Source organism: Podarcis cretensis (genome assembly GCF_951804945.1).
Source record: "Podarcis cretensis genome assembly, chromosome: 8".
NCBI classification, from domain to species: Eukaryota; Metazoa; Chordata; class Lepidosauria; order Squamata; family Lacertidae; genus Podarcis; species Podarcis cretensis.
This window is the reverse complement of record NC_137177.1, coordinates 10336290-10356515: the sequence shown is the minus strand read 5'-3', so window position 1 is coordinate 10356515 and position 20226 is coordinate 10336290. Positions and strand designations below refer to the sequence as shown.

Sequence of the window (20226 nt, the reverse complement as noted above, 5' to 3'; positions counted from 1 at the left end):
CTCAATCCTGTACTTTGCCCAGCCTGGCCACGTCCTTAGCTTGCACCAAGGCAAACCACTAGCAGAAAGGAACCTCTGGAGCGCCGAGAGGTGTGGAACTCCTCTCTTCCCAGTTTTCTTTCTGCTGTAAGAAATCTAACCCTCCTTTCATTGCTGCTTCTTTCTGTAATAAACAAAATCTGCCCTTATTCCCTTATGGGGTACATAAGAGCCCTTGTAGAGTCCTTTGTAGGTTCTCTATCGGTAGGAAAAAATAACAAGAGGCCAACCAGAGAATTTTGAGAAGCAAAGCAGCTAGTAAGCTCGATCTTTATTCAACTATTGAAACAGGGTGCCCCCTCACAGACAGGAGAAAGGAGGAGGAACCCCTAACAAAAGTGTGCCTGCCCTTATATAGACATTTAAAATTGCCCACCCTCGAGTCCAAGACCACTCCCAGAAACATTACACAGACATCACAGAAGGGGTGTAGCCCAAGACCACCACCCCAGGCACATCATACCTACATCACAGAAAAGGTGGTCGACAACAGAAATCTGAGTGTGTTGTTTATTTCCTGTCTGGCAGGTTACCTGTTTAATGGTCACTTGATTGGATTGCCTGGGGAGCCTGGCCAGTCTCTTGTAATGATAAACACTTAGTTCCTGAGCCAGGTCACAGGCTCACACCCTATTCATATCTTAAATGTGCCCTTAAGACAGGATTTGTGAGGAAAGAGACAACGGGGAGGTTTCCCACTTTGACCTTGCAGAGAAATATTTGAGGTCAATTTGTTCAGGACTTTTTTTCTGTGGGGTTTCAGATGTGTGGTTTATATATTTATGTACGTGTTTGCTTGGTACATTTATGAACATTTATTACATATCTAAGACCTTAAAATTCTTATAACACTTCCTTGGGCTTCTTTCAGCTTTCTGCTGCTCATCCCCCCAAAGCAAGTGTCACCAATCTCTGCCTATAGCGACCTTCCCTCTTTGCCAGTAGTGTAATGGTGAATTTAGAAGGCCAGGGTTCCTTCCCACTAGACCCAGCCATGCCTTCGTGTAAGATTATACAGTGGTGCCCCGCAAGACAAATGCCTCGCAAGACGGAAAACCCGCTAGACGAAAGGGTTTTCCGTTTTGGAGGTGCTTCGCAAAACGAATTTCCTATGGGCTTGCTTCGCAAGACGAAAATGTCTTGCAAGTTCCTGCGGGTTCCCCCCCCCCCTTTTCTAAGCCGCTAAGCCGCTTATCAGCTGATCCGCTAAGCCGCTTATCAGCTGATCCGCTAAGCCGCTTAACAGCTGATCCGCTAAGCTGCTTATCAGCTGATCCGCTAAGCTGCTTAACAGCTGATCCGCTAAGCCGCTTAACAGCTGATCCGCTAAGCCGCTTAACAGCTGATCCGCTAAGCCGCTTAACAGCTGATCCGCTAAGCCGCTTATCAGCTGATCCGCTAAGCCCCTAAACCGCTAATAGCGCTAATCCGCTAATGAGCTTGCTTCGCAAGACGAAAAAACCGCAAGACGAAGAGACTCGCGGAATGGATTCTTTTCGTCTTGCGAGGCACCACTGTACAATGATCTTATAATTGCCTGGGATAGCTCAGTCGGCAGAGCACAAGATTCTTAATCGAGGGTCGTGGGTTCAAGCTCCAGGTTGGGCAAAAGATTCCTGCATTGCAGGGAGTTGGGACTAGACGAGCCTTGTGTTAATTTCCAACTGTAGAATTCTATGGTTCTATGAACCTTTTTACACTTGTACTCCCATTGGAATATTTAAGACAGATGCTTCCAGCTGAGAATTTCTGGCTGGTTCCGAATTTCCAATGGACCACTTAGCGCCTGTTATTGAGATTATTGCAAGCAGCACTCAACCAAGTTGGGTCCTTGTCTAATTGAGCAACCTTTCTTGGCAACACCTGCCCCATGACTTAGTGCCATGCTAGGTAAAGATTCACCTGTAAAGCTTCATCTTGTGGGATGAGGTGCTGTTGAAGTCAAAGCAGTGACTTTGCTTTTCGCCTGAGCTCTGCAAGTGCAGCTTTCTCCCAATTGAAGTGCAGAGTGTTTGAGGACCGGAACATTTGCAGGGAAACCAAAATGCTTGTTTACAAAGCTATTGTACTAACAACCTGACCACTTGTCAAACACTGACCGCTTATAAACGCCATCTCCAACTCCTCAAAAGATTCCATCAATTGTGTCTCCGAAAAATTTAACATATCACTTGGGAAGACAGGAGAACTAATACCAGTGTCCTGGAAGAAGCAAAGATCACCAGTGTTGAAGCAATGATTCTTCAACATCAACTTGGCTGGACTGGTCATGTTGTGCAGATGCTCGATTATAGTCTTTCAAAACAACTACTCTATTTCGGACTTAAAAATGGAAAGCGTAATGCTGGTGGTCAACAAAAGAGGTTCAAAGACTCTCTCAAGGCAAATCTAAAAAAAAATGTAGTATAAACACCCACAACTGGGAAACACTGGCCTGCGAGCGCTCTAATTGGAGAACAGCCTTGACCAAAGGTGTCGTGGGCTTTGAAGATGCTTGAACTCAGGGCACAAGGGAGAAACACACTAAGAGGAAGGCACACTTGGCAAACCCTCACTGTGATCAACTCCCGCCTGGAAACCAATGTCCCCACTATGGAAGGACGTGTGGATCCAGAATTGGCATCCACAGTCACTTACGGACTCACTGTTAAAACCGTGTTTATGGGAGGCAATCTTACTCGGCTACAAGGGATCGCCAAAGATAGAGAGAAATAGAAGAGACACACCTAATACACATTTGAAGCACACAACTTTCTCCAAAGAATCCTGGGACTTGTAGTTTCCCCCTCCCAGAGCTACAGTTCCCGGCACTCTTAACAAACCACAGTTCTGGGGATTCTTTGATATTGGGGGTAGGGGAGAGAATAATGTGCTTTAAAAGTAGGGATCTGCCCTACCAAAGGAGGATCTCTTAACAAATATCAAGCGTCCCTCGTTCCACTGCTCAAGAGATCTCAAGCCTGCGCTTTCAGCGTTTTCCACAACAGCAGTGAATTGTGGAAATCCAAGGCCAAAAATAAGCAGGTCACGCAAGGCAGAAGGTCAAACCCGACCACAAGCACCTTGCAGGGAGAAGAACAAAGCAAAACAAAACATAAACTCGCTCCCACTCCCAGCTGAAGTTTCCTTCCCAGGAGGAAGGAAGCCTTAACTTCTCCAAAGCCAATGCCAACAGAATTTTTTGCTCCGTCCATGACTAGGGACGACTCCAAATGGTACGTCCCAGATGAAAGAGGTTGCATTTTTTCTGAAATCCAGTTTAAAAGGGGGACTTTAGAGGAAGGGGCACAAGGTCCGCAGGGAGAAGAAACAAACACGGGAGCCAAACTGAGGTTACAATATTTTTTATTTGCTAATGTACAGTGTAACCCGGGGGGGGGGGGGGGGGCGGGGCAGCAGGTAACAGAGACATCCGAAGGGTTGGGGAGTGAGAAGCTGGAGCTATGGCAGGAGCTGAGAGAGGGGTGGCAGGTGGCAGCGTTTGCCAACTGACCTACTCCTGCGTGGTTTTTGCAGTAAACTTAAGTCTGTGGGTGGACAGGGTGGAGAATGGCAGGTGAAACTTTTCATAGCAGTCTTACCTGCTAGCAGCTTGCAGATCAAACAGCTGTGGAAGGTAGAGGAGTCAGGTATCTGTTTCGTTTTTTGTTTGTTTAAAAGGTGGCAAAACCTAAAAACAGTAGCAGGCACAAGTAAAAAGTGGTCATGAAACAAGGAGGGATGTAACGAGGGGGCAGTCTGGGCTAGTGGGCTGTGTTTAAGAGAGACACACCACCATCCCTTGCTAGGAAAATGTGGGGAAGGGCGTGAAGAAGGGGTCGCTAAGGAGTCTTGCAGCTGCCATACCGGGAGGGGAGTTATGGAAAAAGCCCACCTTTGTTTCTTGCAAGGATGGTTAAAGCTCAGTAGCCAGAATATTGCCCTCACTGCTGCCTTCTCCCACGCCTCCACCCTGGGCTCTGCCATAGCTCAGCGGCCTCAGATTGCTCTCTAAGATGCAACACCATTAAATACACTACATTTTTTTTAAAAGCCCCAAGTCTCCCCACACCCACCCACCCAAAACAGAGCCAGTGTCTCGACAAGACAGTGCAAGAGACAGAGAAAGGACACGAGCCCTCGGGGGGTCAGGGGAGAATAGGAAGACTAGAACCCCAAAAGGCTTGTCCTGTACAGACCGTTAATAGATGCCATTTTTTTATAAAAAAAAAAAAAACAACAGCAACACACACAACCCAATGCATTTCAATGAAGAAAATCAGGACGCCGAGAGATCAGGACGCCCCCTGTAGGTAGGGGTGGTGAACGACGAGAGCACGGACGGAGACGAAATGGGAATGGCTGCCTAGTGGTAAGACTTAGGTGTTTAGGGGCAGGTTGCCCATTCTCCAGCTGCTGTGGCTTTTTTCATCATGCATGGAAAAACGTTAAGGCGGGGTGAGGCTGTAGCCCTCCATCCCTGGCTGGAGATGATGGGAGCTGAAATCCCAGGGAACCACATGTTCCTCACTCTTGTCAGAAGCGGTGTGTGGATGTGTACACAGAGGAGGGAACGCAGGCACAGATTTGCTGAATCTGCGAGAAAGATGGCGGCAGTCAAAACCCGCCTAGAAGCCACACCATCTCTGGTGGCAAGGCCCCACCATCAAACCCCTCCAGGACGTAAGGCTGCCTTTAGGAATGGGAGCATTTTGCATAGGGAGACACAGAGAGGGAGGAAAGCGCTCTGCAACAGCCAGCCTCCGGGAACAGAGATTTTTAAAAAAGCAAGATCCTGACGCAACTGATTGGGAACCTGTGCACCTATTCCGCATTGGGTGTGTGTGTGTGTGTGTGTGTGTTTGCTGGCATGCTTGATCTGGCACCGGCATGCTGCGAGGTTGCCAGCCGTGTAACTACGGCAGGGAAACAAGCACACCCAAACCGGCCTGGGCTGCTGCAATGGAGTATTGATCTGCAGGAGAAATCTGCAAGCAAAGCTTTTCTTCTATTTCTTTTCCATGGCGTGGTGCCCTAAACACTCTCCTTTACTTGTTGCTGCAAATCAAACGGTTCTTTAAAAGGGGTAGCCTGGTTCCAGAAGTTGGCTGCTTTAATATGCCCATCAGCTGGCTTGTGAATGTGCTAGAAACACAAATATACTTATGAAATGTATGTGGGTGGCAGCTGTTTTTATTATGGGGTGAGCACACACGTGTGTTTGTGTGTGTGTAGGCATGCATGCATAAGGCTTCCATAAAACCACACAGCAGAGCAATTGTGGCAAAAGGCTTTCCCTCTGGCAAGTGATAACGAGGCTTTCAAATTCTACAACTAAGTGATAACAAGGCTTTCAAATTCTACTACTGTCCGTGACATATTCGCTGCATTTCAAAAAAATATGCATGGAGCAGAGAGGTTTTCTCTGTAGGGCAATGCTTGTTCTTATCTATGCAGATCAACTGTGTCAAGCCAAGAATCCAGAACTAAAAACAGGAGGGTGGGAGGGTGGGTGAGCAGGCAGGACGGCAGAGTCAGAGATCCTTGCTTGCGCTCATTAAGAGAAGGGAAATTGTTTTCTTAACTGATGGGATTTCTACTTCAGGGCAGCAGTTTAAACAGAATAAACACCTCTTTGTGAGATTGTACACATTCCTAAATGAAAGCTGAACCTTGGCTGGCTGAAGATGGACTCTCTTAAAGCTGGGTATCAAACTAGTTTTACTGTTGACTTCAAAGAAACAAACTCCCCAGGTAGATCCTGCAGTCAGGTCACCCAAAAAAGATTTGGTTTTCAAGCGGCCATAGAAGTCCTCTTTCAAAAACTGCCCCTCCGCTCTTCAATTTTGTACTAAAACTCCTCAGTCAGAAAATTAAAAACAAGTAACTGATTAGCCAAACCCAACGTTTTCCTGTATTTTGAGGTTTGGTGCCAGAAAATAAGTGTGTGTGTGTGTGTGTGTGTGTGTGTGTGTGTGTGTGTAAAGAACAACCCTATGAATCTGAAGGAGACAAAAACAGGCAGAAGCTGTGGAATGAATCACAACTTGAAATTTTTAAAAAAGAAGATGCCATGTGTTTGTCAACCTAGATAAAAGCGTGACAGCATGATCTACTCAGAAGCAAGCATTATTGAGATAAATGGAGCTTAGTATATACAGAATTGCAGCCTGAGCGATATCACTTCATCAGACAGTTTCTGTGCTGATAAATGCATAGGATGTTGTTTGTGCTGTTATTGTGGAGTGGACTTTGGGGCTGTCTAGTAGAAATTAATACTCAGCTACGATGCCCACACGTAATTTGCAAAGCCTTGGGTGCACACACACACACGAACATGTTAATGTATGGACAGAACACATTCACATGCATGTGGAGAGCATGTCAACTTTGCAAGTCTTTGCACGACTTCCCGACAAGCACGCTCAGCAGGTGTGGGGGTGTGGATGCGTGACGAAACAAGGGTGTGCCTGTATGTGTTCACTCACATTGCATGCTTCACGTGGAGGATAAAGAAGAAGTGTATGCAGGAATATAGGTGTCCACATGTCATTGCCCAACAGCGAAAGACAGACACTGCTAGCCTGGTCACCTATGGCGAGCGAGAATCGCCTCCAAGCGACTAAGCAGCACGGGGTGGGGGTGGGAAGGTTTACAAAAAGCGGGTCCTTTCAGACCACAAGTGGCTAACAGTCATGTGCCAGCAGAAAGAGGCCAGTCAACTTGTGTGAATTTTCTTCCAAGGCCGTGTTTCCGTGTTCAGGATGTAAGTGCATGTGTGGGCTTGGTTCAGGTCCGCAAGTCAGCAAGAGGCATACTGGTGTGTGGAGAGACAGGGGCCTGTGTGTCGGTGGCGCTTCTACTCACGCCAGAGGGGTCCGGGCAAGTGTCAGTTTCTTCAAAAATAATTACAAGAACAATAATAACAATCAGGCGTTTCAAGGAGGAAGAAGTAGGAGCGGCAGCACAACCCCCTCACCTCACCCCATTTGCACAAAAAAATAAAGAAGTCCAGACGCAAGGAAGCTCCCCTGCCCTCGGAGAAGGAAGGGCCCCGGAGGGACCGGGTTCCCCTCGCACAGTCCAGCCCTGGCGTCCTCTTTGCCCCGTGGTTTGTGTGGTACAGAGCAGGCAAGAGGCAGATCCTCCGGAAGAAGGCAACTCCAGGCTTGCTCTCAGCACTGCAGGGAGACAGGATTGGAAAGAGAGGGAGAATGAAACAGGGAGTCTGCGCCCCAGACTTTCCCCTCAGTTCCACCCCCCCCCCAGCCTTCTCCCTAGGGGACCCATTGCAGTCCTGCCACAGAGACACGGGCTGTAACCGTGTGATTGAAAGCACATCCCCGCACCAGGGAAATCCTGGAAACGGTAGCTTCCCCCTCACTGTGTTACAATTCCCAGTAGCAAACCACCGTTTCCAGGATTCTCGGGGGGCAGAATATGTTTTCATAGAATCATAGAATCATAGAGTTGGAAGAGACCATAAGGGCCATCAAGTCCAACCCCCTGCCAAGCAGGAAACACAATCAGAACACTCCTGACATATGGTTGTCAAGCCTCTGCTTAAAGACCTCCAAAGAAGGAGACTCCACCACACTCCTTGGCAGCAAATTCCACTGTTGAACAGCTCTTACTGTCAGGAAGTTCTTCCTAATGTTTAGGTGGAATCTTCTTTCTTGTAGTTTGGAACCATTGCTCCGTGTCCGCTTCTCTGGAGCAGCAGAAAACAACCTTTCTCCCTCCTCTATGTGACATCCTTTTATATATTTGAACATGGCTATCATATCACCCCTTAACCTCCTCTTCTCCAGGCTAAACATGCCCAGCTCCCTTAGCCGTTCCTCATAAGGCATCGTTTCCAGGCCTTTGACCATTTTGGCTGCCCTCCTCTGGACACGTTTTCATGGAATCACAGAGTTGGAAGGGACCCCCTCAGGGCAAACTAGCCCAAACCTCTGCAATGCAGGAATCTTTTGCCCAACGCGGGGCTCAAAGTTTTTGTTTTGTTTTGTTTTGAAAAGTTTTTATTGTTAAAATAATTTGGCATTAATACACACATATTGCAAATATACAAACATGCAAACATACATTTCATACAATCCTTAAAAATGTTCAAACATACCTACACTCAATCCCACAGATTTCCCATCACCTTTTCCCATCACCATCCACCACCCCTCACCCCACCTTGGTGTTAGGGGCTCAAAGTTTTAAATGTGCTTTAAATAGATGTATGCAGCCCTGTTTCTCAAAGCAGGCCCCAGCTTCGCCCCAGGTCTGCAAAAGGAGTAGGAAACCGCCTGATTCGCACTCAGCTCAGTGTTGTCCACACGGACCGGCAGGTGGGATTTCAGGCAGGGATCTCTCCCAGCCCCAGCTGGAGACGCTGCCAGGGACCTTCTGAATACAAATCACCTTTTCTCCCACTGAGCTCGAGGCCTCCCGAGCTACGATTCCTGGCACCCTCAAGAAACAGGGAGAATCCCTTGCCCCAAGCCCAGTGAGCAGGGTTACTGTCGTCCGACTTCTCCTCCATTCCTCACCTCATTTGCCCCACCACCACCGCCGCCCCCAGGGTTCAAGAGCCCCGTCTGCTCGTTCCGTTTGTCCGTCTTCATCTCCACCACGGTGTCGTCAGGGTTCCCTTCCTTGGGGGTCCTGGCGAGAGGAGGAAACAGATATATCTGAGCGCCGCATTCCGAGAACAGGTGGTCAAGAAAGCCAACAGGGTACGGTTACGTCCAGCCTCTCCCCGAACCCACCCCACACGGCACAACTCCCCAGTCCTTCATCCATTTATGGCTCTGCAGCCCAGGGAAGGCTGGCAAAGATTTACATATAAAAAGGGGGGCATCTATCTCTATCTATCTATCTATCTATCTATCTATCTATCTATCTATCTATCTATCTATCATCTATCTATCTATCTATCATCTATCTATCTATCTATCTATCTATCTATCATCTATCTATCATCTATCTATCTATCTATCTATCTATCTATCTATCTATCTATCTAATCTATCATCTATCTATCTATCTATCTATCTATCTATCTATCTATCTATCAATGGCCACCTTGGAAGGGAAGGGAAACTCTGATCCTAAAACTCCACTGTCTTGCAGGATATCTTCAGAAGAAGAAGAAATTTCGATTTGATATCCCACCTTTCACTACCCGAAGGAGTCTCAAAGTGGCTAACATTCTCCTTTCCCTTCCTCCCCCACAACAAACACTCTGTGAGGTGAGTGGGGCTGAGAGACTTCAGAGAAGTGTGACTGGCCCAAGGTCACCCAGCAGCTGCATGTGGAGGAGCGAACCTGGTTCACCAGATTAAGAGTCCACCGCTCTTAACTACTACACCATGCTGGCTAAGAAAGGGCTAAGCAGTAAACCCTACACAAATTCGGAGTGGAAACCCTAAGGCGGTTGGATGGCGCCTTGTACGCCTCCTTCCAGCAACTCCTGCAGCTCAGCCGGTGCCCAGCGTCTTGCTCTGCTTACCTTTGGACCAGATCAGCGAGGCCGAGGGGGTGGTGGTGGTCATATCATTGGGTCAGCCCAGGACCTCCATGCCATGCACACTGCCCAGGCTTGCACTCCGGAGATGTCACTTAGGTGCTGCTAATGCAATGCTTTTATGTCGCCCCCGAAGGACCCCTCTGTTGTCTCTCGAGACAGACAGATGCCAACAAAACACCCACGTATACAGAACCAGAGGCCACTGGTTTGTCTACATTGAATTGTGCATGAGCATAAAGTGAACCAGATTTGCACAGACCTCTGAGCTGGCAGGTAGGTTTTTTTTAAAAAAGTGTGGCACTGTTTGGACTTAGCAAGAATGAAGGGCTGTAGCATAAGCCTTCTACGGGATCGCCTCCCCTGGTATGCCCCGCGGAGGACCTTAAGCTCCACAAATGATAACATTTTGGAGGTCCCAGGTCGCAAGGTGGTTAGATTGGTCTCAACTAGGGCCAGGGCCTTTTCAGTACTGGCCCTGACTTGGTGGAATGCTCTGTCACAAGAGACTAGGGCCCTGTGGGACTTGACATCTTTCCACAGGGCCTGCAAGACAGAGCTGTTGCGCCTGGCCTTTGGTTTGGACTCAGTCTGACCTTTATGTCTTCCCTCCCCTTATGGTCTTGATTTATCGGCTACTTTTAAAATGAGGCTGCATTTTAAATTGTATTTTAAATTGGGTCCCCCCCCCAATTATGTTTTTACGGTGTTTTTATTGGTGTTAGCCGCCCTGAGCCCAGCTCTGGCCGGGGAGGGCGGGGTATAAGTAAAATTTATTATTATTACAGTGGTGCCTCGCAAGACGAAAAGAATCCGTTCCGCGATTCTCTTCGTCTAGCGGTTTTTTCGTCTTGCGAAGCAAGACCATTGACAGCTTAACGGATTAGCGCTATTAGCGGTCTAGCGGTTTTAGCGATCAGCTGTTAAGCGGCTTATCAGCGGAACAGCTGATAAGCGGCTTAGCGGCTTAGGAAAGGGGGGGAAGCGAAAAAAACCCGCGGGAACTCACAAGATTTTTTCGTCTTGCGAAGCAACCCCATAGAGAAATTCGTTTAGCGAAGCGCCTCCAAAACGGAAAACCCTTTCGTCTAGCGGGTTTTCCGTCTTGCGAGGCGTTCGTCTTGCGGGGCACCACTGTATTATTATTACTTACAAAGATCTCTTCTCGCCTCCGCCGCAGGGCAGCTGGCCGCGGCGCTGCATGAAGTAGAAGAAGCCCACGATGAGGAGAAGGAGCAAGACGCAGACGCAGACGGCAATCACGGCGATGGTGCTGCCGCCCTGGCTCTGTTCCCCGTCCACTGTTGGAGGGAAGGAAGCAGAAAAAGTGAAGGAAAGTTTGAGGCCCTGCAGACACCAGATCCTTCCCCAGCCTCCTTGCCTGTAGCCCGCTTCTGTCTGGCAAAGAGTGGGAAGGACCGCCTGAACAGCAGTACCATTTTTCTACCCACATTTTTGTTCGCTGCTACAGATAAAAACTTTGTTGTTGCTTTTAAAGCGTTGTTGTTGTTGTTGTTGTTATTTATTAGATTTAAACGCAGCCCTGCATCGCAAGATCACAGAGCGGTTCACCAGAGAAACATCTGTTGTTAAACGTGCCGCAATAACAGTATTATTCGATAACATTTTTATTTACTTTTTGCTGCTATGTATTTACTGTTATAATACGTATAAATGAAATACATATTACAGTGGTACCTCGGGTTAAGTACTTAATTTGTTCCGGAGGTCCGTTCTTAACCTGAAACTGTTCTTAACCTGAAGCACCACTTTAGCTAATGGGGCCTCCTGCTGCCGCTGCATCGCCACTGCACAATTTCTGTTCTGATCCTGAAGCAAAGTTCTTAACCCAAGGTACTATTTCTGGGTTAGCGGAGTCTGTAACCTGAAGTGTATGTAACCGTAAGCATATGTAACCTGAGGTACAACTGTATCATTAATAAGATCAACAACAATGTTGTTCAGCCTGTAACAAGAACAGGAAACTGCATTCCTGACAATTATAACAATGCCATTTAAACTAAATACTCATTAGAGAAACACACACACACACACACACGTGTGATCATCTGTAGTTCTGATCACTACTAATGCTGTACAGGAGGGCCATTTTGAAGGACCCCATGACTTCTCATAAAATTGCAGGAGGGTTACAGTCAATTGTTACTATTCCAACAGGTACTTTGTGTTCTGGCCATTTAAAGCAGGTCAGAAGGTTGGTCAGGGAATGAATGAAGAATGAATGAATGTAGATCAGGATTTGCTGGTAGAGATCTCTTGCTTATTTATTTATTTCAACACCGCCATTTTGTAATGCATCAGGGCGGTGTACAACATTAAAACAGGAAACACCATAAAAGCTACATTTTGCAACAGATTTACGAGGAATCTTACTGTGGAGGCAGAGCACAGCCATCGCAGCTAGTAGCCAATCGTAGCCTTTATCCTCCCCATGAATTTGCCTCTTAAAGCCATCCAAGTTGGTTGGCTCCTGAGGCAGCGAGTTCCAGAGTTTAACTACGTGCCACGTACAGAGCTGCCTTATTTTTTTCTGCCCTGGACCTTCCCCAGGGAACCATGGGAACTGTTATTCTGAAGGAGGTGGGGCAAAACCACAATTCTCAGAATTTGGGCTGGAGTGTGGGAGGAAGAGGAGCCAAATGCATTTTGTATAGGTCTAGCCACGTTCTCAATCTCAGGTTCTTAAGCTGTTGCTGGACTACAACTCCCATCATCCCTGACCCCTGCTAGGTAGGGATGATGGGAGTTGTAGTCCAACAACAGCTAGGGACTCAAACCTGAGGAAAAACTCGCTCCACGGTGTAGTCTCAGCCACAGGGCAACAACAGCACAAGGCCACACCTATTCATGTGGTGTGTTTTACACACACACACACATTGAAATCTTGATTTTTTTAAAAAAAACCCAATAAAACCCAAAACCTCAGGGAGAAATAAACTGTGGTAAGTGAATCATGTACTACTTCAAACTTGGACAGCATTTCTGAGCTCCGAAATTACACACAATGAACCTTCCCTGACCTTATCACACTTGAAAGCATAAGAAACCTGCAAGCAAAAACATCTGGGAAATTAATCTATTCTGATCTTTCTGCGGTGGAAAGAGATTCCACCAAAGGCTTCCCTCTTTTATTTTGCCTGTTTTTCCCCTCGCGTGGAGAGGGAGAAGTGGAAATAAGTCAAACCCAGAATACCTATTATTAGGCTTCTCCCCAACCCCCCCCCCAAAAAAGGGATAATATTCCACTATTTCCCCTTCATGGAGCAGTTGCTCAAAGAGACTTGTGAATATCAAAGCAAGCAGAAAAGCCAAAGGGACCCAACTGTTAAGACATAAATTATCGATCTTAAAAACGGCAGCGAAAAAGTGAAAACCAGCACAGACAATTGATACCTTTAAGCAGCAACAGACTCAAAAGCTTGTTCAAAGGGAATTATTATTATTATTAAGGCTGTTTCCTTTATTTGGCTGAATGCAAATAAAGAAGAAGGCGACCCGATTTCTTGGGGCAGGGAGTTCCGCATACAGGGAGCCGCCACCAAAAAGGCCCTGTCTCTACCCTTTCCATAGGGCAATTGTGCATGTGACTCTTGCCCTGCCTTCTCATCCTCAAACACCCACCTGTCCGGAGCTCGGGGTTCCCTGAGGCAGCATGCATGAGAAGGAAAAAGCAGTTAGCCACCTGAACTGTCAGCAAGCCCACCCAGCTAAGCTGTGCTGTCACTGCCCACCCTGCCCACCCACTGTAATAGCAGTGCAGAGTCTGGGGGCAGCAGGGTGGGAAGAGGATGGAAAAGGAGGGAGGCAAAGAGGGACTTACCTGCTGGCACAGGAGAAGCAGATGTCGTCGGCGCAACTGCTTGGAAAGAGAGACAGGTACGTTAGCAAAGGTACAGGGCGAATTCTTGCTGCGGTCTGCAGTCGCTCAGCCTGCACCCAAATCCCTACTTCCCCTTATCCCTTTCATCATTCAGAGGACCAAAAGATTCCCACATCCGGTTCTGGGCCCCACAATTTAAGGAGGATATTGACAAGCTGGAAGGTGTGCAGAGGAGGGTGACCAAGACGATCAAGGGCCTGGAAACCAGGCCGAGAGTCTTGATAGCACAAGGATGGAAGAATGAGGAAACCCCGACAAAAGAACAGTGGCAAGAGAAATTGATGAACTATGCAGAACTGGCTAAACTGACATGCAAACTGCGAGACAAGGACAACTGTAACTTGAAAGAAGAATGGGAACTTTATACAAATTACTTAAAAAGACAACAAAATGAATTGGACTCCTTGGAGGTTTTGAATAAACACACACAGATGTATTGATTGTTAATGTAGTAGACAGATAATATAAGGATTTATACAATTTTACAGTATGCAGAGAATAATATGTGTTGAAAAATCAGAGAGAGGAGCTGAGGGAAGTCTCGGGGGGGGAGGAAGGAGGCAGGGTTCGATGGGGAGGTGGGGAAAAAAAGGGGGGAAATAATGAATATGATATGTTTTGATATTTTGTTATGTTGAAATTGTTAATAAAAACTTTTTTTTAAAAAGGGGGGTCTGGAAACAAGGCCTAATGAGGAACGGTTGAAGGAGCTGGATATTTTTAGCCATCTTCAAATATCTCAATGGAATATCTCATGGAGGGTGTAGCAAGCTTGTTTTCTCCTTCTCTAGAGGGTAAGACTCGAAACAATGGATTCAAGTTACAAGGAAGGAGAAGTTACATGGCTTTAGCAGAAATGCTATAAAGAATTAAGTACAATAGATTGTAAATGGATTAAAGGAAAAAAATAATGTTAGAATTTGTTAAGTTAAATGATTAGACAGAAAATTGAGGAAGATGGAAAGGATTTGCTGAGATAATTAATTGAAGTGGAATACAAAAAAAGGGAGGTGTGAGGAGGTCGCTGAAACAAGTAAATGAAAGTTAATAACATTGAAAGTATTGGATGTGTTTGTTTGTTTTTTGTTATGTATATGTAGTATTTCTGACTTTGTATTGTATTGTATGGTTTTGTTATGTTTAATTCTTTTTCTTTTCTTTCTGTAACTTTTAAAACTTTAATAAATATTATTTTTTTAAAAAAAGATTCTGTAACTGCACGGCCCACTAGTGCTTGGATTTCACGAGAGAGGCTCTCCCTTTCTGCAGTGCCCCCGCGTTGTTGTGAAACGGCTTTGTACGTTTTTTTCCGTTCCAAGGGGCTTGTTGGGCAGTTAAAGTAAAACAAGCACCTTTGTTTTGTTCCCTTTTTGGCAAGGGGGGGGGGGGAGATGTCTGTTGAAAGAATACAGGCAACGTATGGCGAAATCTTCGATGCTGGGGGAGGAGGAGGAAGCTGGTACGATTTCTGTTGCTCCAGGAATGAGGCGTATTGCCCCATCCGTGGCCTAGCAGAGGAAGGACCTAGGCATGTTTTCGCAGAAGTAAACACACACCTTGCAAGAAGGCCTAAACAGCCTCGGCCCAGAATACCTCAAGGAGCGTCTCCACCCCCATCGTTCTGCCCGGACACTGAGATCCAGTGCCGAGGGCCTTCTGGTGGTCCCTCACTGCGAGAAGCAAAGCTACAGGGAACCAGGCAGAGGGCCTTCTCGGTAGTGGCGCCCGCCCTGTGGAACACCCTCCCACCAGATGTCAAAGCGATAAACAACTACCTGACATTCAGAAGACATCTTAAGGCAGCCCTGTTCAGGGAAGTTTTTAATTTAATGTGTGACATTTTAGTGTATTTTTGGTCTCTGTGGAAGCTGCCCAGAGTGGCTGGGGAAACCCAGCCAGATGGGCGGGGTACAAATAATAAATTATTATTATTAAAGTTTGTGGCAGAACTGAGCCTTTCTAAGCGCACACGTTTGGGCAGTGACTTTGTGCAGAGTTCAGGCAGCCATGGGAAAGTCTCCTTGGGTCATTTCCCAACCTGGTGCCCCCCCCCCGATGGTCTTGGACTATGGGCCCGATGTGATTTGTAGTCCAAAATGTTGGAGAGCGCTAGATTGGGGAAGGTTTGTCTAGGAGTCAAGTCAAACCCTAACGTCCACAACCCCTGCGCACAAATGCCCCCCCCCCCCCCGCCAAGATAGGGAACCTGCACAGAAATTGCAACACCCCTCCTCACAAGATTATCCCACATATCAGCTTGGGACCAGTTTACCCATGAGGCTGTGCACTTGACGGCTTCGATTTTTAAACTGGCGATTGGGCATTGGGAGCGCAGCTTCCTCCAGAACTGGGGAGGCGTGTGCATTGAACTCCCGGCTAATACAGAGAGGGGAACTCTCAGTTTTAGCAGCAGGTTCAATGCAAACCCCTTTCTGGTCCTGGATCAAGGCATGCCAAGAGGCCCATCGTCACACACCAGGTTCCCCACAACTGGTTTAAATGCAAAGATTAATAATTTGTCAACAGCTTTAATGCCAGGAAATTAGAATGAGGCAGACCTACTGAAAGGGGGTGGAAACACACCTTGCAGTGGCCTCAACCGATGTCTGTGGTTGTCTAACCACTGCCATGTGCTCCCTTTCCCTGCCAACCTGTCTACACCTGCCCAGCCTGCGGGGGAAGAAAGCAGCCTGAGCGCTGCAAATGACTAAGCGCCACACCTGGGCCAAAAACCTCCACTCATCTGAAGGGTTTGGGCATCCCCAAAACCAATTTAAGCCAGAGCCAAACTGAGCATGTTATTAATTAAACGACTGCAATTTAACATGCCCGGCTTTTAAAGATGTCGGTAGCGGCTGTCAGGATTGGGACAGCAGCTTGTGGGAGAGAGGAGGCTTTGATTACGGATTCTTTAGTTGAGATTCCTGCATTGGGGTCCCTTCTATAATCCTGTGATTTCTGGATAGGTAGCAGTATGGGGTGAGGAGAAGGCTGTGGTGAGCATTTGGGGAGGCAATCCTGCTCTTCCCACGACCATTACTGCTGCCACTTAAATTTTAAAAACCACGCAGGTTAAATTGCAATTGTGCAGTGAACATTCTGCTTAATTCGGACCCTGGTTTATGATGCTGCTTGGACTATTTACTACAAGTCATCTGCGAACAAAGATGAGCAGAGGCGTCTGGAGCGAAAGGGTGAAAGGTCCTGCAGTTCCCTTTGTGGACACTCACCCATCTGTAACAGGAACGTCTGTTCGGCCTTGCCGTGCTCGTTCTCTGCCCAGCACGTGACCCCGTTCTGGGCCAGTTCCGGGGTCACCTCCACCAACAATTCGCTGACGACTCTGTTGCCAAAGGTCCTCGCAGATGGCTGGGAAGAGAGAAGTAAAGAATGGCAGCATTTCGCATGGGACGGAGTCTCTCTCCATCCCCAGCTCCCTGCCTCGCACCTGATACACCTTTGTTTCTACCTGAACAGGTGGGTTGGGATTCCAGAGGCCCTTCTCCATGCAGGAGCTACAATGAAAGCAGTCAAGATTGCTGCTGCAGAGTAGGGGTCAAGAGACTCAGCTGAGAACCAGGTTGACGTGTGCAATGTTGGACCCGACCTCATTACAAATACTGACCTACCTCGCAAGGTTGTTGCAAGGATGCCCAAGGGCAGAACTACAGCTTACTTTGGCCAATATGTGTCCCCAAACCTGCATAACTATAAGATAAGTAACTATACAAGCTATGGAAGACATCTGAAGGCAGCCCTGTACAATGGTACCTCTGGCTGCAAACGGGATCCGTTCTGGAGGCCCGTTCGCAACATGAAAAGAGCGCAACCCGCAGTGGCACATGTGTGCATGTTGCGATTTGCCGCTTCTGCGCATGCATGTGACGTCATTTTGCACGTCTGCACATGCGGCGAAACCCGGAAGTAACCCTTTCTGGTACTTCCGGGTCGCCGCGGGACGTAACCTGAAATAACGTAACATGGAGCGGACTTAACATGAGGTATGACTGTATAGGGGAGTTTTTAAGGTTTAATGTTTCCTTATGTTTTTGTATAGGCTGCAAGCCGCCCAGAGCGTCTGGAGCAACCCAGTCAGATGGACAAATGGGAATCCTCACAAAACGAAGGGTGAATTCTCAGCGCTGTCCTGTGGACTACAATTCCCAGTGTGCCTTGCGTGTTGGTGGTGAGGGGGCGGACTGGGGCGAAGTCACAGCAGAAACAGCTCTTCTGCGTCTACTCGTGACCTTGGGCTTTTTCTCGCAGCCCCTGCCCACTCCCTCTGTTCATCTCGGCGCACAAAGAGGCCACCCAGGGAGTCCGCTTCCCCCAGCTTGACTGCTTGAGAGCAGCTGGGTATCAGCAGGCAAGGGTGTGGGGGAGAGAAGGACCCCTAAAAACAGCGGTTTGCGAATCATCTTCCGGCAGGGAATCCTGCGGACGCTGACTCGCCCACTAATGAACCCCTTGCAAGCCTGCTTTTCAGCTCCAGGATGTTGCAGGGGATTATCTGGGTTCGTTTTGGGGCACAGGTGCTGAATAGGGGGCCCCCAAGCAGTCCTTGTGATCTGTGGGGTGAGCTGCACACTGCACTGCCAGCCACGTGGGAACAAAGCCCTCTGGCCTAAGGCAGCAAATTGTCTGCTCCACAGAATCAAAAGAAGAGACCCAGCACACACACACTCACACACACACACACACACACACCCTTGAGGGAAGCTGATCTGCGGCCAATGGCCTCTTTTGAGAAAGACCTGACCAGCTCCCAAGAAATCCAGCAGAAACACACACTGCAAACCTCTGTGCCCTCAGGCCCAGAGTAGGGTGAAGGGGAAGGTCCAGCGCCCCTGTAAGGTCAAGGGAAAGGGACCCCTGACCATTAGGTCCAGTCGTGACCGACTCTGGGGTCGCGGCGCTCATCTCGCTTTATTGGCCAAGGGAGCCTGCGTACAGCTTCCGGGTCATGTGGCCAGCATGACTAAGCCGCTTCTAGTGAACCAGAGCAGCGCACGGAAACACCGTTTACCTTCCCGCCAGAGTGGTATCTATTGATCTACTTGCACTTTGATGTGTTTTCGAACTGCTTGGTTGACAGGAGCAGGGACCGAGCAACGGGAGCTCACCCTGTCGCAGGGATTTCAACCGCTGACCTTCTGATTGGCAAGTCCTAGGCTCTGTGGTTTAATCCACAGCGCCACCCGCGTCCCCAGCGTCCCTGTAGGGTGCTACAATTGCTCCACAATCTTCACCAGCCGGTCCCCTGCGTTTCCCCAACAAAGCTCTTCGCCGCTGGACTCACCTCTTCCCCAGTGACGCTCCACTTGATCTCTGGCTCAGGGTAGCCGAAAGCAGAGCAGGTAAAGGTCAGTTTCTGGCCCAGGCTCTGGTAATGGCGTGTGGACTGGAGCTGCTCCACTTGCGGGGTTCCTGTTTTCGGGAAGGAGGAGGAAGTCAGGACATGACAACCAGGAGGGGGCACATGAACCCTGCCCCCCAAAGGCTTTTAAGTTCTGGGCCGAGGAAAAGGATGGATTCTGCAACATGCACAGAAAATGCCAACCAGCCTCTCTCCGTGACTAACAGCATGAATTATATCCATCTATGTATTCTAGTGAGCTTCTAATATGGCCTATACACCTTCAAGCTGGTCTTCATAGTCTTAGGGACTGGAAAGTTGCTAAGGAAGGAAGGAAGGAAGGAAGGAATCCCAGCAGCAAACGTTGTCCCCCGTCCCCCTTTCACAGAATCATGTACGAGATTTGTGTCCAAGATTTGCCTAATCTTGGCCTTTTCTCCAAGGAGCTCCCATTTTTATCGCCACGGCAACCCTTTGAGGTAGGCTGGGCTGAGAGACAGCCATAGGCCCAAGCCTATCCCAAGCAGTCAACCAACGCCTGAATGCCAGTGACTGGAAGACTGCGTCACTCGTGCAGTACATGTTGCGGTGGTTGATATTATTAATGCTTATTTAATTTGTATGCCGCCCTTCATCTGCATATCTCAGGGCAGTTCATGACGTAACATTACAACACAAAACCACAAAGCACGCAGTAAAAATATGAAAAACAACAAACCAAATAATCCCCCCTCTCCCACAACACTTTTAAAAGGGCAACGGATGAGAGTTGGAAGAGAAACTGGGAAGGAAGGATTCAAGCTCACCATGTGGCCTTGGGTCAGTTTCTGACTCTCAGGCAAACCTACCTCACAGGGTTATTGTGGGGGGGAAACCATGCATGCCACCTTGAACAGCTCAGGACCGCAATACCTCCAGGACTGCCTCTTTCCACATGAACTGCCCTGGACCCTGTGACCCTCTTCTGAGGCCCTTCCTCATTTGCCTCCTCCACAAAAGGTCTGGAGGGTGGCAAGATGACAATGGGCCTTTTCTGTGGTGGCTCCCTGTTTGTGTCATGCACTCCCCAGGGAGGTCCACCTGGCTCCTTCACTATACACCTTTAGGAGCCAGGCAAAAATGTCCCTCTCCAACCAGGCCTTTGGCTAATTAACATCTGATGCCCTTTTAAATGTATTTGTGAGAGGGGGTGGAGGTTATTGGTTTTTTGGGAGGCGTGTCCTTTTTTGTTTTTGTTCTGTATTTTGTGCTTTTGTCCTGTATTTTTATGTTGTAAATACTAATACTAATACTACTACTACTACTACTAATAATAATAATAATAATTTATTATTATTTATACCCCGCCCATCTGGCTGGGTTTCTCCAGCCACTCTGGGCGGCTTCCAAAAAAATATTAAAATACTGTAATACATCAAGCATTAAAAGTTT

General features: G+C 47.9%; 1 protein-coding gene and 1 long non-coding RNA gene across 3 annotated transcripts in view; one reads left to right on the top strand and one right to left on the bottom strand.

Moving 5' to 3' along the window:
* The first annotated feature begins 451 nt into the window (after positions 1 to 451).
* Positions 452 to 5992, top strand: LOC307221391. The gene is made up of 5 exons (XR_013841359.1): positions 452 to 466; positions 519 to 827; positions 911 to 1043; positions 1548 to 5335; positions 5368 to 5992. It is a non-coding gene; the product is annotated as an uncharacterized lncRNA (long non-coding RNA).
* The window catches only part of BCAM (basal cell adhesion molecule (Lutheran blood group)), a 62244-nt gene continuing 45385 nt past the window's right edge, over positions 3368 to 20226 (bottom strand). The window contains exons 11-16 of one of the 2 annotated variants that reach the window (XM_079985502.1): positions 18739 to 18866; positions 16670 to 16808; positions 13380 to 13418; positions 10692 to 10839; positions 8562 to 8676; positions 3368 to 7199 (exon numbers count right to left, since the gene is read on the bottom strand). In XM_079985502.1, the coding sequence (XP_079841628.1) occupies positions 7194 to 7199; positions 8562 to 8676; positions 10692 to 10839; positions 13380 to 13418; positions 16670 to 16808; positions 18739 to 18866 (575 nt within the window). In that variant the 3' untranslated portion in view covers positions 3368 to 7193. The remainder of the gene's footprint in view (positions 7200 to 8561; positions 8677 to 10691; positions 10840 to 13379; positions 13419 to 16669; positions 16809 to 18738; positions 18867 to 20226) is intronic. The other variant, XM_079985503.1, reaches the window with a different exon arrangement.